Source organism: Cyanistes caeruleus, unplaced genomic scaffold (assembly GCF_971803275.1).
Source record: "Cyanistes caeruleus unplaced genomic scaffold, bCyaCae1.hap1.1 HAP1_SCAFFOLD_191, whole genome shotgun sequence".
Classification (NCBI taxonomy): Eukaryota; Metazoa; Chordata; class Aves; order Passeriformes; family Paridae; genus Cyanistes; species Cyanistes caeruleus.
In genome coordinates, this window is record NW_028255979.1 from 9,367 (window position 1) to 35,116 (window position 25,750).

At 46.4% G+C, this 25,750-nt stretch overlaps 1 protein-coding gene across 1 annotated transcript; it reads right to left on the bottom strand.

Annotated features, from left to right (window-relative positions):
- Positions 1-6,087: 6,087 nt before the first annotated feature.
- On the bottom strand, positions 6,088-8,683 carry LOC147645691 (uncharacterized). Its single transcript, XM_086874321.1, has 3 exons — positions 8,482-8,683; positions 8,145-8,201; positions 6,088-7,860 (listed from the first exon to the last, which is right to left on the bottom strand). Exons 1-3 carry the CDS (start codon positions 8,666-8,668, stop codon positions 7,661-7,663), a joined length of 444 nt encoding a protein of 147 aa, XP_086730447.1. The 5' UTR covers positions 8,669-8,683; the 3' UTR covers positions 6,088-7,660.
- Between the last annotated feature and the right edge of the window lie 17,067 nt (positions 8,684-25,750).

Below are 25,750 nucleotides of genomic sequence, written 5' to 3' on the forward strand. Positions count from 1 at the left end.
ACATCCACACTGCCTCGCTACCTTACCTGGCTAGGACTTGTTTGAGCGTCTGGTGTGCACACTCAATCACAGCTTGACCTGTGGAGGAGTGGGGGATGCCAGTTTTATGTTCCATTCCCCACTGCTGGACAAATTCCAGGAACTCCTTGGATTGATACGCTGGGCCATTATCTGTTTTAATTTCTTTAGGGATTCCCAATACAGAAAAGGCCTGTACTAAGTGTTGTTTGGCATGTACAGATTTTTCTCCTGCATGAGCAGAGGCATACACTGCTCCTGAGTATGTATCAATGCTCACGTGTACATACTTAAGGTGACCAAAACTGGGGATGTCAGTGATATCTGTTGGCCACACTTCACAGCTTTCAATTCCTCGGGGATTAACCCCCAGGCCTAATGATGGCACTGCCTGGAGCTGACAACTGGGACAGGTAGCCACGATGGCTTTAGCCTGACCCCGTGTCAGCTGGAGCTGATGAATCAGTCCTGGCACATTTTGATGGTATCGCTGGTGACTTATCTTTGCCTGTTGGAACACATCTGGGAGACGTGCCTTTTCAGCTGGGGCAGCAAGGGAATCAGCCTCCCGGTTTTCCTCAGGGATTTCACCTGGCAATGGGGTATGCAACTTTATAAGCATCAGATAGAAAGGTTGCTCTCGATTTGAAACCAAATAAATCAGTTTTGAAAGCAATCTAAAGAGATGTTCGTTCTCAATGTCCTTGAGAACTGCCAGCTCCGCTCTGGACACCACTCCTGCTACGTAGGCTGAGTCAGTAACCAAATTAATCGGTTCTGAAAACTTCTCAAAGGCTCTTATGGCCGCAGCCAGTTCAGCTATCTGGGGTGACCCCTCTACAAACTCAACATCAGCTTCCCAAAGCTGAGTCTGTGGATTTCTCCAAGTCATCACCGACTTGTGAGATGTCCCAGATGCATCAGTGAACACTGTGAGAGCTTTGAGTGGCCTTTGGCTCCTTTTCTCACAAGGAATGAGGTGGAATTCCTCATGAAACAATTTGTGTGCTGGCGCATGAACTGAAATTTGCCCACTAGAGCTGTCCAGAGCAAACTGGAGGGTAGCATTGCTCTGCAGCAGATGCTCAAACATCTCTTTGGTCAGTCTCTCAGGGGAGTTTTTGCCTTCTCCAGAGAGCCTGACTGGGAGGTGAATACACATAAAGTCACAACCTGCCAGTTCATGCAGCCTTACCCTGGCCAACTGAATAAGCTGAGCCATCAGCTCTTGTGGCTTGGTGATAGTTTTGGGTCATTGATGGGAGAGGAAAACCCATTCTGTTATTAAGAGTGGATCTCTCTGCCCCTCGGCCCACTGGAATATTAACCCAGGTAGGTGTGGCAATTTCCCCAGGACAATAAATTTGAAAGGCAGCTCAGGTTTGAAGCGATGTGCCTCTCTTTCTGTCAAGGCCTTTTGTGCCTTTTCAATCACAATTTTTGCTTCTGGAGTCAGCTCCCTGGGAGACAGCAGCTCTCTCTCCCCTTTCAATAAATTGAGCAGGGGGCCCAGGTCCTCATTGGTGAGACCTAGCCAGGGTCTGACCCGGTTTAGTGACCCGCATAGGGAATGGAGATCTGCTAGAGTTTTAGGATTACCAATAATTTCCAATTTTTGTGCAACAACCATCCTTGCGGTAATTTCCAGGCCCAGGTATTTCCAAGGTGGCATCCTTTGAACTTTGTCTTCCTGCAATTAGAATCCAGCAGAGGTTAAAACTTTAACCACTAGGTCAAGGGTGTCTTGCAGCATGTTGTGTTTGGGACAGCATACCAAAACATCGTCCATGTAATGCAAAATGATGGCATCTCTCTTTTCAGCACGCACTGAGGACGGCAAAGACCCCACATACCACTGGCAGATGAAGGGGCTTGCTTTCATCCCCTGAGGTAATAACTGTCCAGTGGTACCCTTTCATTGGGGCTTCTCGGTTAATTGTGGGAATGGAAAAGGCAAACCTTGGCGCATCAGCTGGGCCCAGGGGAATTTGAAAAAACCAGTCTTTAATATCCAGTACTGCTAGGAGCCAATTTTGTGGTAACATAGTTGGGGATGGCATACCTGGTTGAAGAGACCCCATGTCCTCTATTTTTTTGTTTCTTTCTCTCAAATCCTGAAGGAGGTGCCATTTATCCTTCCCTGGCTTTTTTATTACAAACACCGGGGAATTCCAAGGGCTGATTGTTTCTACTATGTGTCATTTGGCCAATTATTGTTCTACTAACTTTTCTAGCACCCCAAGTTTTTGTCTGCTGAGAGGCCACTGGTTCACTCAAACTGGATTATTATCTACCCAAGTGGTTGATTAGGAGGTTAAATTGTATCCCCATTCATCCACCTAACCCAGACACAGGTTTTGTATTCTTAAAATTTCATCTAAGAGTAAAAGTGAGTGGAAAAGAAGCACCGAGTCTGTTATCAGAGACTGTACTTGCTCCCCCCGCATCGGGAGTTTTGACTTCCACACAGACAGACAACAAGACACAGATCGCTTTGGCTTTCCAGCTAGCCAGAGCAGAGAGGTCTTCCTGGACTGTTTTCTTTCCCCTTTCCTGAAACGAATCGAACCTGCTCTGAACTGGGGACTCGAGGGAGCACCGGGAGCTTTCACCCGTGGACTACCGGGAGCCCAGCCTGGGCAGCGGCATTTTCCAACACCAGAGAGACTGATAACAGAGCAAACACCCACAGCAAAGAGACCCTCTGAAGTTTGTCATCTCTTCTGAACGGCAAGAGGTTTTGTAATTTGATATCGTTCATTCTTGTGCCGGGTAGTGCTGTGGATGTGAAATAAACAGGTTTTTTCCACTTCACTCAGAGAAATCTCTTCCCGAACCGGTTGGAGGGTGGGAGAAAAGGGCCACGTGGGTTTGCTTCCCTGGGGGAGCCCCACTGGAGGTTTTCTCCCAAATCTGCCCTAAACCAGGACACCAAGATAACTTTTGGACCGGACACTCTACAGTGGCCTCCATCAAAAATCCAGAGGTGTCTCAGGAATTGATAATTTCACTCCCCACTGGGACATGGTGTCTCTTCCCCACAGCGGGCACTTGTAGTCAATAACAAAAGGTCGGACACTAGCTAACCTACCCTCCGGACCTTCAATCTGGACGATACCTTTAGCAATTTTAGCCTGTTTCATTCCTCCAACACCCTGTATTTTTCCTGCCATGGGTTACAGTTCCCAATGTGAGGGCCACACCTTTTCAGGTATGATAGTCACATCTGCCCCAGTATCAATTAACCCTTCTACATGGAGATGTTCTGATTTATGTGTTAAGTTCCATCCCATAATGGGTTTGTCTTCACCCACTACTTCTGCCCAGTAGACTCCTGGTGCTTTGTCATCTCCTGGGATTTCTGTTGGAACAGGGATCACCTGGGCTATTACCTGCCCTTTGTCTACATAGAAAGGTGGTTGAGGGCACCTAGCTAAGAGATTGAGGTGTGTTAGGTCTCCCTTAATTGTCATGGGAGCCACCTCAATCTCTATTGGTGAATGTGCTGTGTCTCCAATAGCAAAATACCTACTATCCAGTCCAGACGGGTCTTGTGAATTATCCTGCAAGTCTACTCCAATGACAGTCCAACGATCAGATCTGAAACAAAAAGCTTTAGAAGTTATGTCGTGGTTTTAAACCAGTAACTAAGAAAATTACTTATTTCTTGCTGTGAGATATGGATTAGAACAAGAGCAAAACAGGCATAAAACTTAAAAGGAATAAAGAACGTTTATTCACAAACTACAATAATAAGAACAACAGAATAAACTTCCAGAAAAACCTTTTTTATCCCCCACTACCCACTATTCCCTTGTTCACATGACCACAGAGACAAAAACTTTGGTACTTGGATGGTTAGAACAGTCCCAATTCCTGCTACAGTCTTTTCACCAGTCTTTGTAGAGAAACAGAAGTCTCTTTCTGTTAATTTATGGAGTTTCTCACTAGAAAACTACTTCTGTTATAGTTTTCTATTGCCCTGATGTCAGCTGCCCAGAACTGCTGTTATCAGAGCTCACTCCTCCCATTTCACATCACTCTGAAGTGTGTATGGGCCATGAGTCTAGGGATGGTATTTTAAGGACGAGTTATTCAAAAGCAAAAGTCTTCTTCATCTGTCTCTGTAAGCTTCACTAGAAAACAGTTTTCTCATTGCCTCTCAAGGCTTCAAATCCTCCAGCACTTCACTGTACCACAATTACTCTACTTTTTACTCAAAATTTACACTTTGAACACTTTATTCCTCCCTACATACTCTATCATGAATTAAAGGAGTTCTTTCAGGACTTTATTGTCCATCTCCATAACTTGAACAGAAAAATATTTCATCTTAATTAAAGCATCTCCTTATTCTCTACCTTTTCTGAAGCTTCTTTTCTTTTCTGTCACTGGTAGTTTATAAAGTCTCTTTTCATGTTGATCACTCTCTTTTTCCCTCTCTGGATAAAAAGATTAATCTGCAAGTCTCATCTGGGTAATGAAAGGGTTAAAATCTTGCCCAGGCTTTGTAGATGGTTCTGTGACTTCTGTCAGTGCAGGAGCTGGAGCTGTCATTGATAGAAGATTCCTCATGGCTGTTCTGGAAAGTGTAGTCGCCGCCTTAGCCTGACGCAGGTTCAGAGCCTCGTTCTTTCTTCACTCGGCAGTCTCTAGTAAATTTAGTCACAGCAAAACCTGCAGCCGAGCCAGAGATCGGCTTGGCTTGGCCAGAGCCCGGGGAAAGCCCCCCGCAAGCCCCCATCTCCCGGCCGAGAGCCGCTGGGTCCAGCCCAGCCCCCGCCCGGCCACATGGCCGGGCAGAGAACGGGAGGCCTGGAGCTCTGTTACCTTTCACAGCCAGGAAACAAAGAGCCCAAGAGTGCTCTGACTTTACATCTTAAGGTAGGGTTCACAAGTTGATCTCCCTTTTCAATGCTCAAAACTGCTGTCAATTCCCAGTAATGACCGATAATTGGTCAGGAGAAAAGACTCTCGTCAGCCACCAGCAACTTCAACTTCCTTAGCTCTTAAAACCACCTTAAAGGTAAAGTCACCTCATGACAAGTTACAAATCACTTACTGAATCACTTTTGCGGTTGCCAGACCTTATTAGGCAAACGTTCCTCACAATTATATTTCTGCAGCCTCTCAGCCCGCTCCCTTTCCTCCCCTTTTCCCATTAAAATAGAGTCTTTTTTCTGCTTCAGGTCTGTCATTTTTATGTCTCTGCGCTTGACAGAAAAGCGCTGAGACTTTAGTTTCTTGGTTGACTGGCTAGAGCTTCTTTCTAGTGTTTCCCTTGTTGCTGGGTTTGAGGACAGTTCCTTGCAAAATGTCCTGGCCTCTTGCACTGGAAACAGACGATGTGCTGCAGCTGTTCTGGTGACATCTGTGGCTTATTCATTCCTGCTGTCACTGCTGCCACTGTCCTTGGGTTGCCTGGTTTCTTGCCGTGTACACTGTACAAGTCTGCTTTCTGGGCACATGGCTTCAATCATATCTGCTATGGTGGGTGGAGGGTTAATAGGTAGACTCAGAATTGCTCTACGACAAGCGTCGTTGGCATTTCTTTGGGCCATTTCTTGAAGCAGTTCTGTCTGGGCCACTGGTTCTTTAACTTGTCTCTGTATCTGTAGTCTCAGTCGATCTACAAACTGTAAGAAACTATCAGATGGCAGCTGGTTAATATTAACATAACTGACTTGAATATCAGCTGCTATTGTATACTACAGGAGTCGCTGTTAGCATACCTTCATCTTCTCCAGGGCTGGTATTCCCTGGGTTTCTCTGCCTGCACCCCCCCACGCCGGGCTCTGGGGGCTCCATTCCCTTACCAAGCCTGTGGAGAGACCCAGCTCCTCCCCTGCAGGAGCCAGGCGGGGGCCCGCACCCTGCCACGCCAGGCTCGGTAGGCTGGCACCCCCCCATCGGGAGGCAGGGCCGGGACACCCCTCTCCCTGCCCCTCTGCAGGAGCAAGGGGTGTAACTCTCTCTCTCCCTGCCCCTTCTCCCTGGGGAACAGGGGCCGGAGGGATAAGTGGATACAACACGGACTCAAAGTATCTAGACACAGGAGGCCCAAACTTGCTGGAATAATCCAAATTGCAGGTTTATTGTCTGTCGTCCATCCGGGGCAAGAAAGAGACAGAAATGCCCTGGGTCTTATCTCTTATACAAAGGGGTGCGGGTGATCGGGGGATACAGAGAGGTCACAGCCAATAGGAAGGGGGAAGGGAGAAGGTTCTCAGGTAGGAACTAACATTACACAAAACAGAGGTGAGTTTTACTCTTGGGAGATACCAAGATTTTTAGACGCACTACAACAACACATGACATGTGGAAGGCAAGCCCGCCCTCAAGCACGGCCATCCAAGTCAGTCAGGGGCACAGGCTGCAACTGAAGCTGCCAAACGTTGCTGTGAGGCTGGCAAGTGAAGAGAAAGCCATTGTGGTCAATTCTGCTGAAGCCTTTTGCCAAATCAAAGGCAACTGTGCCCACAGCCTCCCCCGGTTTGGCACCCGGCTGCTGCAGACGCCTCACTGTGCAGGTGCCGACGTTGGGGCTGCTGCTGTTTCTGTGCACACTCTGCTGCTGTTCCTGTGCACACTCTGCTGCTGTTTCTGTGGGCTCCTGAGTCGCTTCAGCAGCAGCGACTGGGCAGCCCTGCTGGAGGAGACATCACCACCCTCCCCTTGGTGGCAGCAGCTCTGCGGACCCCGAGCTCTGTGTCAGGGGAGCCTCAGTCACAGCACCGTGTCCTGGGCAGCCGCGAGGGCCCGGGCTGGCGGCCAGCCCTGCCTCTGCCCACTGCCCCTTATCGCAGGCACCCAGTGGCCATGGGCCGGCAGCACCCCCCTGCCCTGCATGTCCCCAGCCAGCCCAGCCTGGGCACACCTTGGGCTGTCCACACCCTCCTGGAGGGGTGTTGTCCCAGCCTCGAGGGCTTCTGCTGCAGGCCTGGGAGACATTCTGGGGAAGTGCCAGGTCGGCCGGCTGTCAGGAAAAAGGTGGCTGCCCGGGGGCTGCTTATGCCCTCTGACACCCAATTCCTCAGGTCTTCCCACCGGTCCGGCCTTTCAGGGGCCTCCTGTCCCCTTTGGAGCCTCCAGCCTCCACACATGCCCCTCACGCCTTCCCACGCTTTTGTCCCGCCTGGGCCTCCACAGACCCTCATCCATTTACAGCCTCCCAGTGCCCTGTTCCCTCAGAGTCTCCCCCAGCGTGGACCAGCAGCAGCGCCACAGCCCCACAGGAGCTCCAGAGGAGCAGGATCAAGAGGCACGTGGGAGCCCTCAGCAACCCAGCCAGCACCACACGGGCACGAGGACACAGATGGCGGCGCTTCCTGGCTGAGACAGCGTTTGTGCCTTCCGCAGAACCACCAAAGGCCAAGGGTTTCTGGCCATTTTCCCTGCACCACTGCATGCCTGGGCAGCTTGCTGAGCTGTGATTCCCCAAGTGGAATCACATTTCCCCCGCTTCCTCTATGCCCTGTACACCATGGGCAGCAAGATAAAGGTCTTGGGAAGTGACTGCCTATTATAATATATACTATATTTATATCCTAAAAGAAAATGAAAAGAAGAAAAGAACAATATTTAAGAAACAAAAAAAAATCCCTGCTGGTTCAGGTGGCCCCAGCAGACAGGGCCTGCCGGGTCAGTTGCCAGCAGAGCTCCAGCAGCGCAGCCAGCTGAGGCCCAACAGACGAGGCCGTGTCCTCCATGCCCTGCGCAGCTGAACTTGCAGGTTCTCCAAGATGGAATATCGAGCCGTCTCTACTGCCTGGGTGATGTAAAATGTTTGAATTGCAAGGTTTCCGATGGCAGGGCTGGTGTCACAAACCACGTTCTTAAGGGCTGGAAGAGAGATGAACAGAGCCACGGTCAGATTCCCAGACCTGCGGAGGCCCACGGAGAGCCCCCGGCCAGGGCCATCCCAGCCGGCTCTTGCCATGGCCAGCAGGGAGCAGGGACCAAGGGGATCAGCCCGAAGCTGCTGGCCACGAATGCCCCACGTGAAACCTCGGAGTGATCCACCCACGCCGCCCCTCATCCGCACATTGAGCAGAGACCTTCGCAGACAGTCCAGGACTTGCAGCTCCACCCAGCAGCCCCGCTGACAGCCCGCTGCCCTCACTCACATTTGTAAATTAGCTGCAGGTCTTCTTTCTGCCGCCTCAGGAGCCGCCCGGCCATCCCTGGGAACACAGAGCCTGTCAGGGCCCCAGCGGCACAGCTCCCTGCCAGCGGCGCTGCCAGCCCTGTGGCCACACGCCCTCCCGCCCCGGCAGGGCTCAGCCCGGGCCCGTGCCGCATCCTGACTCAGCCCAAGGGCACGGCTGCCAGAGGCCGGCAGCAGCAGCCCCGAGGGCAGGCAGGGCTCCAGGGCGTGGGGCCCGGGTGCCGCTGCCGGGGCAGCAGCCGGGGCCGGGGCCGAGCTGTGGCGGGGCGGGGAGGGAGCCCGGGCTCGTGGCTCACCGATGAACCTGATGGCCGCCGCTCGCAGGGGCTCCTGCGGGCTCTGCAGGTACGGCAGGGCCCGGCGCAGGTCCTCCACCGCTCGGTTCCTGTACTGTGCCAGCTGGAGAGAGCGGCAGGAGGGAAGGGTTGGCGCGGGCTCTGCCCCTCGGCCGGGCGCTACCTGCAGCCAGCCCCAGCCTCCCATGCCCGGCCAACCCTGAGGCCCGGCCAGCAGCCGCTGGTGCCGAGCTCTGGAAGGGGCAGAGGGTTGGCTGCTGTCCAGGGAGCCGCGGAGCCATCTCGCCCCACAGCCCCGCTGGGCCGGGGCTCCATCGGCTAGTTGTGCTAGTATAAAAGTCTTGGAGCTAACCCTTAGCAATCCATAAGTGACCTAAAATTCTATTGAGAATGACCAGATACAACAAGTAACAAATGGAAAGCCCCTGACATAATAGATTTGATTTGTGAGCCAAGAGTGTATAGGGAATTACCTCAGAAGTGGAAAAGATCCTGTACCTTAGGAGTTATACAACCCTCCTTCTTCGTTATACTGAGGTCCAGGAGGAATATGTTATCTTTTGAATCACTTCATAAGGCTCCAAGCAGTAGTTAAAGTCATTTTAAACCATACCTCTACTGCCCTAAAGTTGCTGGCCAAGCAACATTCACAAATGCGAGCATGAGTAGATCAAAACAGAATGGGCCTGGACTATCTGTTAACTGAAGTAGGGGGAGTTTGTAGAAAGTTTAATGAATCTGAATGTTGTGTGGAAATAAATGATCATGGAGAAGCCATCACGAAAATTGCTGAAGAAATTAAAAGAGTAACACATGTACCCGTTCAAAAATGGAATTCTCTTCTGAAGACTGATTGGTGAGATAACCTTTATAAAGTACATAATGGAAAAAGTTAAAATTTTTGATATTGTGTTTTACCTTAAGATTATTGTTTCTACCTTGTATGATTCCATAATCCATTCAGTAATTCAAGGAATACTGAACAGAAAGTAACTATAATAGCTCAAAAAAATGTTAACCAAATTTGAGAGAGAGTGGAAAAAACTTGATGCAGCACAAGAAATGTTAAAGAAATTAGAAATGGAAATAAAGTGAATGCAAAAAATGAGATTATTGAGAATATAGAAAAAATACTAAGATTCAAGTTGGTTTTTTTTAAAAGCATGAATCAATGTGGTCAAAAAGAGAAATGCGGGATTGCAGTAAAAGGAATTGATTTGTCCTAACTAAATAGTAACTGTTATTGAAGTTATTATTCATAGCAATCAAAAGAATCAGTGTTACAAGGCAGATGCAGCGCTTTACAGATGTTACATGTTAAAATTGAGGTACAGGATGTAGTCTGGAAGATAAGTGATGTCCCAAGATGAAAATGGCCTTGAGATAGACTGTCACCCTGAAAACTCAGCTTCTGAGCTTGCTGACATAGTTTTCTAAGGACTTTCCCAGGAGAGTAACTGTAAACATAGATATGTGTACATTCTTTCTGTTACACGTCTTGTGATGGGCATCTCTCATGGCCAGTGCAGTGAGAAAAATGTTATCCTGACTATCCAATCCCTGGCTGTGGTCAGAAGCCTATAAATCCTGGGAGGAAATAAATTATAAACTCTGCTCTTCTTTTCAGCACACCTCCACCTGTGTCTGCATGATCTATTCATCTTCAGCGGTAACAGTATCCTAGTTCTTGTCATCCAGAACCATGGAAAAATCAGGGGTGCTGTTGCATCTCTGTTGCAATGTGATATGTCTGACCCACTATAATATTTTTTCCCCTGATCTATCATGCTGAGAACCATGCAAGGCTGTAGAGAGGTCAAGACAACCTCTGTTTTTAAAACTCTGCCCTGCAGCTATTCCTTACGGTGCTGTCAGCAGGGAAGACATTTTGTCTTCTAAAACCTTACTTCTGATAGTGTTTCCCATCTGAAAACTATCTGGACCAGGGGCAGCACCCAGGGACCTGCCCTGCCTGGGGGAACTTATAACTGGATCTTATAACTAAGTATCAGAAACAAGGGCACACACTCTGTATTCCAGACTCCAACATTTTATTCTTATTCTTAATTTTCCATGTTTTAAGTACTACTATGTCTTGATCTACTTCAGCTTCCACCTCTTCTTCCTAATATTTCTATTCTTATTCTTTATCATTTTTTGGTTTCTGGAGGGTCTTATGCAGGTTTTGGGGGGGGGGGGGGGGCGGGGGTTGGGTTTTTTTCTTTCCTACTACTACTTCCTAAATACAACTTTCTTTTCTTTTGTTAGAATTGTGTGTGTTGCAGTCCAGCAGGCCGCCGTCATGTCCTGGGAGCAACACCTCCTGCCTGTGTCCATTCCTCATGGCCAAAGTGCCACAGGAACAGCAAAGTCCTTTCCGAAGGAGAGGAAATGGCCTTGGAGTCCAGCAGGGAGGAGCTGGAGCCAGTGTCCCTGCAAAGGGCCAAGAGCCGTGTGGCTGTGGCCCTTGGGGACCCGGTGCAGGGGTGCCACTGGCAGTGCCAGGCTGCCGCTGGGAGCCGATGACTTTCCAGGTGCCTTCCTGGCCGGATGATGGGCCGGGATGCGGCGCTGAGCCCCGGCAGTGAGGGTCCCCCTTTGGGTGCCGCTTTGGGCTGCCGTGTGCCCTCGGGGAGCCGCCCCGGGGGTGCCGCAGAGCGGCCGCAGGGCCAGCGCAGGCCGGGGCAGCCCGTGCGGCTACCTCGGGGCACCGGGCAGGCCGCGGGGCAGCCGCCATCTGCAGCCTGGTGCTGCTGCCAGCGGGCGCTAATCCTGTGGCTGTGCCGCCAGGCAGGGGCAGCGGAACAGCCCCCGCAGCGCCCGCAGCCCCCGCCTCAAGAGCGAGCGGCCTTTCCTGTGGGGAAGTGGCTGCCCAGGAGAAGAGACATCTTCCACTGTGGCTTGGGCTGCCGGAGGGCCAGGCCCGGCACAGAGTTGCTCTTGTGGGCACAGCTCGGGTTCCTGGCTCTCCACCCAAGCTTCTTGAGGGACAGGCAGCAGGCTTCCCTCTTGGGCTAAATCTGCCAGTCTCTGCTGCCTGGCCTCTTCTCCTTCCTCGTGCAGCTCCAGGACGCTCACCTCATCCCAGTCATCGTCCTCCCGCTGCCAGGGCTTGAGCTGGCTGCACAGGATGTCACAGTATTCCCTGCTGTCCTGAGCCAGTTCTCCATCAGTGTCATCATCCCAGCTGGACCTGGAGGATTTTCTCTTTGCTTTGCCTCCAGTCACCTCCTGGCCATCCAGGGACAGCTCTTGCTTGTGGCAAGCTTCCCAGTCCAAGAGTGCCCGGCAGCTCGTGCCTTCTCCTGGGGACAGCCGCTGCTCAGGAGATTCTTCCCAATCTGAAAATTCCTGACAGTGATCGCTGTCTGCCTGCCGCAGCTCCTGCTCCCTGCACTCGTCCCACTTGGAGACAAGTGGGGAGGGCTCTTGCTCCTTGCCCTCATCCCAGTCCCAGAAATGCCAGGAGCTCCCCCATACTTGGACCAGCTCTTGCTCAAGGCCTTCTTCCCACTCAGAGAGCTCCTGGCAGCTATGGGCTTCTCCTGGGCACAGCTGTGGCTGAGTGCAGGCTTCCCCTGGAGTCCCTTGCTGGAACTTGTTCATTTCTCCTTGGCAGACCTCTGCCTCTTCCTCAGCGCAGGACTCCACGGCTCCTCTCCTCCCTCTGCTTGCCCTCTCAGCCTCCTCCTGCTGCTCCCTCAAGGCTTGGGCTCTCTGTGAGCCGGGCCAGGGCCTGTGGGGCTGGGACTTGGGCTTTGCCTTCTCCTCCTGCATGCCTGCAGTCCTCTGGCGCACACAGGTACCTGGACACAGCCACTGTCCTGGGACTGACCCGGGCCCCGCAAGCCCTTTATATACTCCCCAGCTGGGGAGGGGCTCTGCCATGTCACAATGGACTTTGGGCACCACAAGGTCCCGTGTCACCACAGCCCCTGACGCATCGTGCCTGTGTCACAAAGGCCACCCCGGCACCCCGTGCCTGTGTCACAAAGGCCACCCCGGCACCCCGTGCCTGTGTCACAAAGGCCACCGCGGCACCCCTTCAAAAGCCCAAGGCACCAGGAGCAGCCGGGAGCAGCTCTGGCCTTGGGGGATTGCCGCTCCTTTTCTGAGTCGCTCCTTCAAATGATCAGGAGTGGCTGGGGCCAAGTGAAGGTGCAAAAGGAGACCGTGTGTGTCTTTGTTTGAAAGACAGGGGCCTGCTAAGGGAGGCAGGAGGCTCCTTTGCAATGGAAAATGTAAACCCCCTCGCTCCCAATTATTATCCCTTTGAAAGGCACTCTCTAGCAAAGACAGGAGGACAGGAAGAACAGTTTGTGCTGCTTTTGCATGAATTGCTATTTGGTGAGCAGGGAAGAAGCCCCCCATGGAAATGATGTTACTGAGAGGAGCTGCTAAGCGAGAGCTGCCTCTGTGCCAAGCAAAATCCAAGAGCTGGCTAGCTGTGGGAACTGACTACCTATTAAAGCATTTAAAAAGCTGGATCCACCTCTGTGAGATTGTCTTTTGGCAGACAAGCAAGCCCGGGAAATCTCTCTCTTGCTTCCACCTTTGAGGAGGTACCCGACTGCCGGTCGGGCCAGGCCCCGCTGCACTGCGGCCCTTACAGTCGTGCTGACAGTGGCCGCAACAATCCTTAAAACTTCAGGGTCCCCTGACACCCAGACAACTGAGGAGAAAATTAAAGGAGCGAGTGCCGTGGAGTTCCCAAAACCAACTGGAATAGGAAAATCAAGTAGGGATGAGGCCCATAAAGCCTGTGCAGCACAGGAACAAAGTGCAAAGACCAGGACTAGGGGCAGACAGAACAATATCTAGGGGAGGTGTGAGGGCGCAGTCTGAGGGCATGGGTCCAGACACAGGCTGGGGTTAGAAAGCTGCAAAATACTGTGATGAATTGCAATCAATCTGGGGAGAGATACGGGAAGATTCTAGAAACATAACTTTCAGTGGGGTGACTTGATGAAGGTATGAATTGCCATCAAGCCTTTGGCAAGCACTTCCCAAGGCTTGAACTCAAAGCCTGCTGCTTCAAGGCTGAAGTCTTTCTGGCCCTGTGTCCCAGAAGGGCTGAGTCACACAGGCTCGGCCTGGCGGGGCCGGGCCAACCTTGGCAGTGACCGGGTGGGGACGGGAGGCTGCGGGACCCCGGCTGAGGCTGGGCCGGACCACGGCTGCTCACACCTTGCCAAGCCTAAGCCGTGCCCCACTGCGGCCCCCGCTGAGCTGGAGTCCGCTGGGCTCCGGGAGGAGCTCCGGCTGGGTCCAGGCCCCCTCGGCCGCGGCCCGTGCGGCACACGGTAATTGAAACAAATTGGCCAGGAGGCAAGACTCCTGTTTGATGCCTTTATTAGGATTTGGCTATTGGGGTGGGCGGGGGCCCAAGGGGTTGCTTGCACCACAGCCATTCCCACACTGTCAGCTCCAAGGAGGAGACACAATTCAGCTTTGCAGCACACACTGCAGAGCTGAGGCTTCCATCCTCAGGAAAGTAGCCAGGAGGCCTCTTGTTCAGGTTCACTGTCTAGGGGTGTCAGTCCATTCCTGTCCTCTTTAGGTCATGGTGATGCAGGAAGATGGTTTCTAAGCAGGTATAGGTGATGCAGGGAGATGATCTTTCATCATAGCTTGCTAGAATATGTTTCCTTGTCCTTTTATTCCTCTCTTAGCTCGTTGTTTTGGTGCCTTGCATGCCTTAGTTTGCACACTACTCAGTTGCACAGCTTCCTGGGAGTTTCTTTGTTCTAGTGTGGCACAGCTTCTATGGGAGCTGCTTTGTTATATAATAGCAAGGAAGTAAGGGAAAGGGTACAGGAATGTCTCATAAGAACCTTTAAAACACTTCAGAAACTGGTAAGTAATTAACCTTACTAATAACCATCGGAGTAAACAAGGGGTACAAGTTTACAAAGGGGATAAGAACGTTAACTGTACATAAGCTTCTCCACTGGGAGAATATCCTGACAGAGTCTTGTACTGGGGACTCTACTTTTCTTAGAACAGGCTAGAAAGCATGGGGTGGAAGTCAAGTGACTAAAATTCTCAGCTGTGAGCTCAAACTCACAGTTTCTCTCCTACCCTTCTCTCTGAGCAGCTGTTTTTAGGCTATCGCTGGCCAGCCTGGACAGAAATGTGTGGGAGAGCGCTTGTCCTCGGAAGCACTTGGTTGCTCACTGAGATGTGCTAGACACCTCACAGCTGAGGGCTGTGGCACAGAGCGTCACCAGCTGCAGCGCCATGCGCTTCTGGCAGGAATATGAACAGCTTTCATCATCCTTGGTTCTACTTTTCAGGCTCTTTGCTCTTGAGCTGTCAATGCAGCGTGAACTGGGAGTGATGTCTTAGCCGTTCTTTGAGCAATACATCTTAGGACACCACTGACTGCGCTTCTGGCCAGCATTTCTGCCTGGCACACAGTACTTGACCAAAAAAATTGGAAAATGAGTAGTAAATCCAGACAAGAAATTAGGGAGGAGGAAAACATACTGAAGTGCAGGCAAACCAGAGGCACATCTAGACAACTGCTAGGCTCCACCGTGAACTAAGGACTCAGCTTTCTGCCTTTCTCACTGCCGGCCTCTACACACAAATGCTCCCTTTCCCATTCATGTTTTGCTTCCAGCTCAAGTCTTCACCTGTTCCACATCCTTCTGCACCATCAGCAATCTCTCTTCCTCAAATGAACTGAATCCCACTCTGTCTCAGGTCTTAGCACTTTCAGGCAATTGCTGCAAGAAATGGTTCTAAGCCCTGCATGGCTCTACATCTGCAAATGAACACCTGGTCCTGCTGAAACCTGAGCAAAATTTTGGTTATTTTTGGTATGGTGATCATTACTCCAACTCCCAGCACAGATTGCTCATACCATGTACAGACTGATTACACTACACGTCAGAAGGGTCGTCATCGTTTGGAGCTTTACTTGTAATAGAAACACTTTTCCATTAATAAAGAAATACTTCTTCCAGTCCTGCCACTTCAAAGTTTAGAGACATCTTTTAACCAAACACTCATTTTTATTTGTATTATTTTTGTTGACAATTTCTTGCAGGAAGACATTAAATTGAGATAGGTATTTGAAAACAAGGAGCATCAAGGCAATTGCTTGTTATTAGTCATTTAATGAATACTTTTTTAAAGCTATTACAAATGCTGCTAGTCAAAAGGCAAACTTATTGTAGATTTATAATGCTCTTTGGATTAATCAGAAACTTGTGAAACTGGAAAAGGTTTTCTTTACAAGTTTCATCTATATAATGAGGAGAAAAATGTGGCCTAACATTTAAGAAATGCTTGTGGTCAAAAATGTAATCAGCTAAGAGGCTATCTCAGAAACAAAAAAACCCCAACACTGTTCAAGTTTACAACTGAGCTACATTTTTCCGTTACTGTGATTACAATACCCTTCACTTGTGAAGTGTGTAATGACTATTCTGTAACAAACAATACAGGAAACCAGCCACACTTACGGATTTTCCCTATAAAGCCACTGGCTTTCAGATGGAAAACCCATTTATTGTTCCTTTTCACAACTTTCTATTTAATTTTCAATAACTTAGCCTAAAAAATCCCACTATCTGCATACATGATAGTAATGTCTTTCAAAGCAGTGGAAGGAAGTTGCTAATTGCATGCCGTGGGTGCTGACTGCTTGGCAGCAGAAAGGCAGTTTTATCTCCAGGCTTAGAATAAACTATTGTTATAAATATATTTTGTTCCACGTTAATCAGGGTATCGAGACCACTGTCATCTTTGCACAATGATCAAATGGGCAGCTCTGCAATTCAAGCAGCTCAGGAATTCATTAGGTATGTATGGTGTAAGCTGCAAACCCACACTTTACTGCTCAAGTCATGCTATGTGAAGTGTAAGACAGATCCATTAATGAGGAGGACTGAGCATTTTCTGCTGCAATTTACCACGAAATTTGCTTATGAAAAGAGAGAAAAGACTCTTCCTTCCCATTATATCAGGGTCAGAGGTTCCAAGTTAATAAATATACAAAAAAAAAATAGCAGCATTGATTCAGAATGTATTAATTTTAGTGAGTTTTTACGAATGTTTGTCAATTTGAGTGAAAGCTCCTTAGCAATACTGAAATTGGTTACAGGAAAGGGATAATGGGGATAGAAAATGAAAATGAAAAAGAAACCAAGTCTCTGCAAGCACAATCAACAATCTGAAGTACCTCTGCCCTTTTAAAGAAAGTAATGTATAATTAAAACTTCTGTTAAAAATTGATTTTAGAATATGTAATAAAATAGAGTTAAGAATCTGTATTATTACCCTAAAATCCATTTGTTTTCCACAACAATAACAAAAGAGAAGTTCTAAAATAGTCTTGTACATTGCAAAGAGGGAAAACATGCTGCCATATCCAGCACTTCAGGTAAGCAGTAATCCAAACACTTCCCAAAGCAGAATGTCATTCACAGTCAGCTGGAAAAATCATCACAGTTTCATCTTTCCTTTCCCTTGGCAGAAGTAACTCTGGAGAAAATGGGTAATTTAGGTGAGTTTTTTTTCTTAAAAAAAAAAAAACCGAATGCTTTAGCACTGCCTTCAACTTCCTCACACCCTTCACTTTCTCCTGTATAAAAAATCCCCCCTGCCTTGTGTGCTCCTGAACACGCAGCACCTAAAGCACAGCCCCGCTTCCCTGTGGCAACAAACAAAGAGCAAGAACCAGAGGAGTTTGCAGAGGGAGGCTACTCAGCATGCAAGGTAACGCTGCAGGATCAATGATAGCACTGTCTGCTCCAAACTGAGAGCTCATCAGCTGGCAATCACTGAGGTGAGAAAGGACGTGGGGACCAGTCAAAGTTAGGGATTGTCTGTCAGCAGCCAAAGTGAGTTGTCTGGAAAATACTGCAAGCAGTTTTCAGACAGGAAAAGAAGAGGTGGATGTATGGAAGTGTTGATGCTTGTTCATATGGCTGAGGTCCACCCTCACTTGGAAGGCTGATTAAAGTTTGGGGAAAGTGATTCCAAGCGGAAGAGGTGGAGAGAAGAGCTGTCCCCATGATCAGGTGAATACACAGCATGATAGTGGAGGTGAAGGTTGAGAGCTGATATAGCTGCAGCACTCAAGGGGGAGACATTAATATGCAGTGGTAGCTCACAACTATTTAAGAAAAAGAGATTTTTGGCATAATAACAATTGGGTAAAATTGGTGCAGAAAGTTAGGATGGAAATTAGAAGAAGCCCTTAAATCACCAGAGTGAAGCAGACGCATTCTGTGAGCAGTGAGGGCAAAAAGTGTGGTTAACCTGGAGATGGAGCTTGAGTGACCATCACACATTGCTCATCACGGTGCTGGACCGGCCTTGATGGAGGATTCAGAGCATCTATCCATCAGTGACCCCAGAGTTTTTATAGTGCTGGCAGATCAAACCCAACAAGAACACGAATAAATCCTCATCACTGATGCTGGAGTTGCTGTCGGCTGTTTCAGCTGTGCTTTGTCACACTGGTTGTTTCAGGCTCTCTGTAGGCACTAGAGAAGATGAGCACCTGCACTGTGTTCACATGAATATGAACATCTTCTCACAAGTCATCATTTTTTAATGAAAGCCTGTATTCTGGAACATGAGATGTTAGCCTCCAGGGAAACATATCAGCTTGTCATCCGTCCCACAAGTCAACAGGTAAAGAAAAAAAGGGCGAAATTGTTTTCTTTCCTGCTAGAATTAATTTGAATAACAGATCTTTCTGCTTATTAATATTTCAGTTCTCCCCAAACATGAAATGTATTGAAATATCAGATAAGCCGGTAGAACTCTTATGTTTATCGTCTATTATTTTGATTTAATCTTAAGAAATTGCATCAATAGGTTGCCCATATGTAGTCATGCACCATACACAGAGATCTTAATTACCCTGTTCATCAATATTCATGATAGCCCATCTTATGCAGGTTATTATCCTACATTGTTATATGTGATGCCACATGAATACCATATGGGAGAGGGATTTAAAAAAGGTTACAGGCTAATAAATGTATTTTATTCCACTCAGAAAACTCAAGAGAAACAGCTCTTTTCAAAGATCCAGAGACTGTAATTACATGCAAAATGTTAAGTCACCTTAAAGGCAAATGCTAACCCAGACAGACTGAAGGTTAAAATTAAAAGCTAAAACTTCCTATTGTTATTAGTGCCCCACTGCACTAGATATTGTGCAAATATATGAAAAAGGGGATTACCATCACAAGGAGTTTAATTCTACCTTTCAGCTTGGTTGTTCTAGAGCAGAAATTGTAGTAGGTTTAAGCTAGCAGCTGGTGGTCATATAAGAGCAGTGAATTATAACACTTTCTAATGCCACAAATATTGTATGCAATTCCCTGTGAAGTTTCCTAGGAGCTGTGCCTAGAAAATGCTGCTTTGGCATGTCAGCCTTACCACTTAATTTCATGTACCCATGGTGTGCCACAGCTCTTGCACGTCGTGCCTGGGCCACAAACTCCCGAGGACGGGGCATAGAGGCAGCTGGACAACTCAGGGGATTCACATGAAATAATCTGGATGCAGCTCCCTGTCACGATCCGCAAGGTGGGATTCGTGATGTGGTTCTTTTAGTCGGTCTTAGAGTACAAAAGATTATCAGCAAAGCAAGGACTTAAACAGCAAAACACACTTTATGGAGTGTTCATCAGCACTAATATGCGATAGAGGGAGAGAAAGGAGAAAGCAAAGCATAAGGAAAAGAGAGTAAGGGGATTAGAGCTACCAACGTCAAAGTCCACTCAGCCGTCCAACGATGCAGAGTCTTCTGTCCGTTGGGGAGATCTCAAAGGAAGGTAAGTTTGGGGTATAATTTTATAGTCTTCTGCAAAGCGAGGGGCGCAGGGCCAAAGCCAGAGGAGATTGATGATCATTGTGATGAATTCCATTGCGCGGGGAGCAGGTGTAGGGTACAGAGCGATCCATGTCTTGCAAGTCTTTGCTCACCAGCAGGAACGAGGGCAAGGTGTCGTGGAAAACCCATTGCACAGGGTACCACGCACAAGCCTCTGCTCACCAGCAGGAACGAGAGCCATGAGTCCTGGAGAACTCGTTGCGCAGGTTACCAAGCCTCTGTTCACCAGCAGGAACGAGGGCAGTGTACCGTGCAACCTCCTGCAAACAATCACTGAGCAAACATCCATCTCAGCTAGGCCCAAAGCCCCAAACCAAGTCCCTTGTGATATTCAGGGTCTCAGTCTCTGTCCTTGAGACGGTTGTGAGACAGATGAGGGAATCTTCAGACCGTCTCTTACACCTACCAAATTCCAGAAACATCCCACAAAATCTTGACAACTATCCACACAATCTAGGAAAAATCCATCAAAATTCTTCATGTCTCTTCAAAATCCCTCAAATTTCCAAAAAAATGCCACAAAATTCCAGAAACATCCTACAAAATCTCCACAAATTTCCACACAAACTAAGAAAAGTCCCTCAAAATTGTTCAAGTGTCCTCAACATCCCAGAACATTACAAAGAAATGCCACAAAATTCCAGAAAAATCTTGCAAAATTATTAAAATTTTCTCAAAATCCCACAGAATTACACAAAAAATCCCACAAAATTCCAGAAACATCCCACAAAATTCCCAAAATCTTCTCAAAACCCTACCAAATTCCAGAAACATCCCACAAAATTCCCAAAATCTTATCAAAACCCTACCAAATTCCAGATAAAATCCACAAAATCTTGACAACTCTCCCTCCAATCTCAGAAAAATACCTCAAAATCCTTCAAGTCAACTCAAAATCCCACAAAATTCCACAAAAATCCCACAAAATTCCAGAAACATCCCACAAAATTCCCAAAAACCTCTCAAAACCCTACCAAATTTCCGAAACATCCCACAAAATCTTGACAACTTTCCACACAATCTTGAAAAAATCCATCAAAATTATTCATGTCTCCTCAATATCCCACAAAATTCCCACAAAAAATCCCACAAAATTCCTGAAACATCCCAAAATATTCCCAAAATCTTCTAAAAACTCTACCAGATTCCAGAAACATTCCACAAAATCTCGACAACTTTCCACACAATCTAGGAAAAATCCATCAAAATTATTCATGTCTCCTCAAAATCCCACAAAATTCCAGAAACATCCCACAAAATCCCCAAAACCTTATCAAAACCCTACGACATTCCTAAGACATCTTACAAAAAAAAGAAAACTTCCCACACAATCTAGGAAAAATCCATCAAAATTCTTCATGTCTCCTCAATATTCCAAAAAATTCCACAATAATCCAAAAATTTCAAGAAAAAAATTCCTGAAATCTTCTCAAAACCCTTCCAAATTCTAGAAATATCCCACAAAATCTGTACAAATTTCCACACAATATATGAAAAATCTTTCAAAATTACTCAAGTGTTCTCAAAATTCCACAAAATCTTATAAAATTCCACAACATTCCAAAAAAATCCTATAAAATTCAAGGAAAATCCCACAAAATTATTAAAATTTTCTCAAAATGCCACAAAATTATTGCGAGACCACCAGCTATTCACCAGCCTTCTCAGAAGTAAACGTGAACGCCTTTTATTTCTACCTTTTGCACACTTATGTGGGGTTTTACAGGGTCTGTGGGCTAAGCAAGCTACTATTGGCTAATGCACACAGGTTTACATTTTTTGTCCTGTACACACGGATATTATTTTGCTTTACTCTCTCTCCTGCAGGAAGGTTTCAAGGACTTTAGCCTTTAATATCACAACGTATTTCAAAGACTGGTTTGTGCAGACAGGCCCTTACTAATATATAAAATAGATCAACACATAATGAGCTGAAATAGAGAATTTCATCTTCATAAGACTTCTCTTAAAATGTTGCTAGGGTCCTTAACTTTGATGACATTAATTTTCTTTTTGGCCACCATTCCATATTTCATGCCAAATATTTTATTGTTAGAAACTTTATTCCAAGGCTGTAGGGCTGTGTTGGTAACACAGAGACCATATGATATCGTCAGTCATATCATCGGATAATGCCCCTAAACTAAAACTACTCCTACAAGCCTATGGGGCAGTCCCTTTGTAAATTTGTATTTCCAATGGCAATGTCCCTACATCCATTTAGTACAAATGAGTGCAGACCCTCAGTACTATCAAGTCATTTGGATCCACTAACCCAAGAACACTCAGTAGAGATATTTTCCAGCACAGCATCCTGCTAGGATGCACAAATGTAGATCTCTCTTTGCCTTCCCCAATGACTTTCAGCTTATGAAAATAAGATTATAGGACAGGATGTAAAATTTGGTGGCAGATAGCAAACACTGCTGTTTCTTCTTCTCTGGCAGGCTGTTCAAGGGGAAGTTTACTTGTAGTAATACTTTTTGGACCCAAAAAATAAAAGTAAAATTTAGAAAGGAAGTACCTCTGAGAAGAGATGAGCTCAGAATGTGGTTTAAAATGGCAGATAAACACAAGATGCAGAGCAGGTATTTTTCTTTATTTTTTTTCACATTAATTGCAACAGGGGGAAAAGGTCCTACGTCCTTGTTCTGAATGAGACTCTTTTTTTCTTTTACAAACTGTGCAGGAGCGGACCTAGGCATGAGTTGGGGAGGAAAAAGGACTGAACTGTTCTTTACTTTTGCCTCTGGAGAATCAAAGTTGTGGCCTGAAACCTACCTGAGCCAAGCGTATTTTCAGTTTGTAGAAGCTTATTCTGCTATGAATTTCTGTCTCTTGGCTGGATACTCAGCATCTCTAAGTGTAGAATCCTCCCTGGCACCGTATATCCTCGCCTTGTCCCTGCCACCACCACTAAACTATTTTCCTTTCATTGTAAAGTGAGTGAGATTCTACTTGGGTGGAATTCTGCAGAGTTAGGGAATGAAGGCTTTTTCCTTCTTCATATTTTTTATTATTAAATTCTTATTTATTCTATTCGCACCTTCTGAGTGAGCCTTTCATAAGGGCTTCTGTATTTCACAGAGGCTACACCTATTTGGGTCTGAAGACTTTGATACAATTCGAATCACTTGAAAATCCAACCTGTTTGATTTGTATGGAAGGCAGCCATTCTCCCTGTTCCAAACTTCATAAAATAGGTAATCCATGTTGAAAAAAATAAATACCTCTGGGAGATAGTTGAGACAGTGCATCAGGGTGATTCCAGGGATGGATAAGAAGACCATCAACTTCCTCATGCCATCAAACTTGAGACCAATACTCAGGTCTGCAGTTATAATTTTAATCCACAGTAATCTACAGACAATCCTTTATTATCTAAAAAAGCTAATACCATAAACTTGGAAGCAAGCTGAAGTTGGAAGAGTTAAGTGTCTTAAAAGCTCTTGTTTACAGCAGGATTGGAGAGCCTTTACATCTTGTAACAGTAAGGTTTTAAATTTGTAATCCTGACCTTGCAACTAGAAATTGGTGGCTCCATTGTTGCACTTGCAGCAGCCACATGACATCCAAGGAGAAGCGCATTGATCTAACTTCTGTGGAGCCAGTGGCTGCAAATACCATCAGGAAGTGCTGGACTGGCAGGACATTGGATGGATGCTCTAAGCCCACAGAGCTGGAAATATCAGTTCTAGCCACATGAGAAGTCCATTTATGGAATTCCAAATCTGTTCCTCCCACTATCTGTGCTCCTCTATTCTGTATCAGCTTGGTGAGGAGGTAGATGAAACTGTTGGGGAAAAAAACCACTTAAATTTAAAGCAGAGTAACTGTTCCATTATAAATTCTGAAGAAAAACCTGTGAGGCTCCCAAAGAAATCTTTCTTTGGCTTCCAGTAACAATTTAAAATGGATAACAAATCTATGCTGTATAATCTGCTTTGAATGGATTTCCTTTGGAACGTGTACTTCTTACTGAATGACAGAACTGCAATATTTTCACACTTGCAATTGCACCCTCCAATGGCCGCAGGAAATGCAGCAGCTTCTGTTTTCTGTTGCTTCTGTTTGTTAATGCTTCAAGGTGTTGCTCTGGATTTGTACCCAGCTGTCATGACCTTAGAAAGAGAATGTTCTAAAAATAGGAGTAAAAAAGCCAGAGAGCCCCTCCTTGCAGCAGACACGGGCAACATTGGATCTTAATTGTTTTTGCAAAGCATTCTAATGGGGAGAGGCAGATATCAATAATGGAAACTTCAGAAGGTGTGTGGCTGCTTCGTACCTTAGGCTGGATTCAGGAAGGGCCGTGTTACACAGAGCAAAGTCAAGAGTTTGAATCAAGGAAGTGTGAGCTGCCCAGAAAGTTAGGGCCCACACTGCTCATGTGTATCAGGGGAAGGTGAGAATCAGGCCCATCTGCTGATAGAAATGCAAGTTACAGATTCAGCAGCCAAAGGATATGCAAATATATGGCTTCTATGTATTGGAGAGCATTAAGCATGAAGTTAGTGTTTCATACAGGTGTTTGAAGGCAATGTAGGACTCCAGAGCTCAATGTTTGAATTGCAACTTGAATTTCCTTATTTGCTGTTATTTAGACTGCTCTGAAGTAGTAATGAGAAGAAAAAAATGAAAGAAAATGTTGTTTGACGGGGACTGTGGTAGGGCTTTCTTGACAGATTTGAAATGGCTTGAATTCATTAAAATCTCCAGGTGAGGGGAAGATTGTATCTATTCCTCTCTTTTTAAAGCAAATTTTCCAAGAAGGCTCTAAAATTGCATTTGAGGGTTGGGGTGTGTTTTTTTTCCCTTCTTTCATGTGCAACCTAACAACTCCAGCTTCACAGGCCTATTTATCATTTTATCCATCAAAATCAGTCCTTTGCTTTGTATTTTGGGAACTTGTTCATCTTGGGGAATTTGTCATCTTCTCAGGGCATTGAAGGTCAATCAAATGCTGCAGGTTTCATTCTTCCTTTAATATGGTCTATGTGCTGGGGTTTGACTCTTAAGCAGAGCTAATTGTTTATTTTGCAGCCTAGCAGTTCTACTGTGGGGCTCTGGGCAGGTCAATTCACTTGAGAACGATGGGTAAATCAGCTCCTGGGAAGCTGTGCACTGCCTGGCCCCGATGCTTCAGCATGCTTGAGGTCAGCTTGGCTGTCTCCAACTGTCTAATAATATGCAGAATAATAGAATTAAGTATTCATTTTAATTGCTGATCAATAAGATTTGTTTTCATCTAAATCTGCGTGCCAGTTTCTAAACCACTACAGTCTGTTTCATCAATGACCTTCTTGATTTTAGCTTAAGCTTTCCAGTTTCTGCCGATCTTATTTTCTCGCCTGTCCCTGGAAGAGGAAGGGATGATGGCTGGAGGTTTGGCAGTCAGCGAGGGCCTGACCACCACTACAGTTCTGGACTCTCAGCCTTGGAGATATGATCAGGAATCTGCTCTTAGTTCCCAGTTTTGTATTGCAAAGACTGACCATGCTGCCAGCACTGTGTTTTATGAGTGAATTTTCATTTGTTTGGTCAAACTCCAAAGCAGCCTTAATTTTAAGGTGGAATTCTTTGTGGATGAGGCTGTGAAGAATATGGTGTTTATACTCCCATCCTACCGGCAGTACAGTAGAACAACTCCTAACGGATTTGGTAATAAAGACCTAGTTTTTCTTCATTAAACCTGCCCTAGCAAAATTCATAAGCTGGTGATAGCTATCTCTGGCGTGGAAAATCTTTATTGAGTTTATTGACAATTTAATATATACATTGTCAAGCTTTGTTGTTTAGTTTCTGTTTATCCAGAGACACTTGGGGCTACTTTTGCTTCCTAAGGGATTAAACTAGCAAGCACTTAGAATCAGATATTGGGAAGATGGGTGCAGGAGACCTTGTAATTTACTATGGGAAAACATAATAATGATGAACATTTCAGATGGAAATGATAGTATTTGACATACTATGTGAAATGCTTTTATATGATTTTTTCATTTTTCTTTTATTTTTAATCCTGGATAAATTAAACGAGGCTTTTGGGGAAAGCATGAGCTGGATTTTATATTGAGTTTGATAACCTCTGATTCTGCTCTCGTTTCTCTATCTGCTGGAACTTGTAGCAAACTAGCTATGTCCATGTTTAATTCTGTAATAATTATCTTTCAAATCGAGCCTTTCTCACTTAATGTTGATATATTTGGGAGAGGGAGGGGAATGGAGAAAATAGAGCTACTTTCATGAATACAATTGAAATTTCATATTGCTGATTTGACCCTTCCCAAGATTCAAGTGACCATTGGATCAGGTTGGAACTGAGGGGATGACTCATGACTCTGGCAAAAAAACTACGTTTCATTCCACATATTAGGAGTTTTCTGTTGCCCACAAGAAAGTTCTGAAAAA

Bases quoted from the DNA above. Each gene is read 5' to 3' on its own strand.
- LOC147645691 (XM_086874321.1), bottom strand. From the start codon at position 8,668: ATGGGAGGCTGGGGCTGGCTGCAGGTAGCGCCCGGCCGAGGGGCAGAG. The intron at 8,202-8,481 runs GTGAGCCACGAG...CTGTGTTCCCAG, and splicing joins GGCGGCCATCAGGTTCATCG to GGATGGCCGGGCGGCTCCTG. The intron at 7,861-8,144 runs GTGAGTGAGGGC...TCTCTCTTCCAG, and splicing joins CCTGCAGCTAATTTACAAAT to CCCTTAAGAACGTGGTTTGT.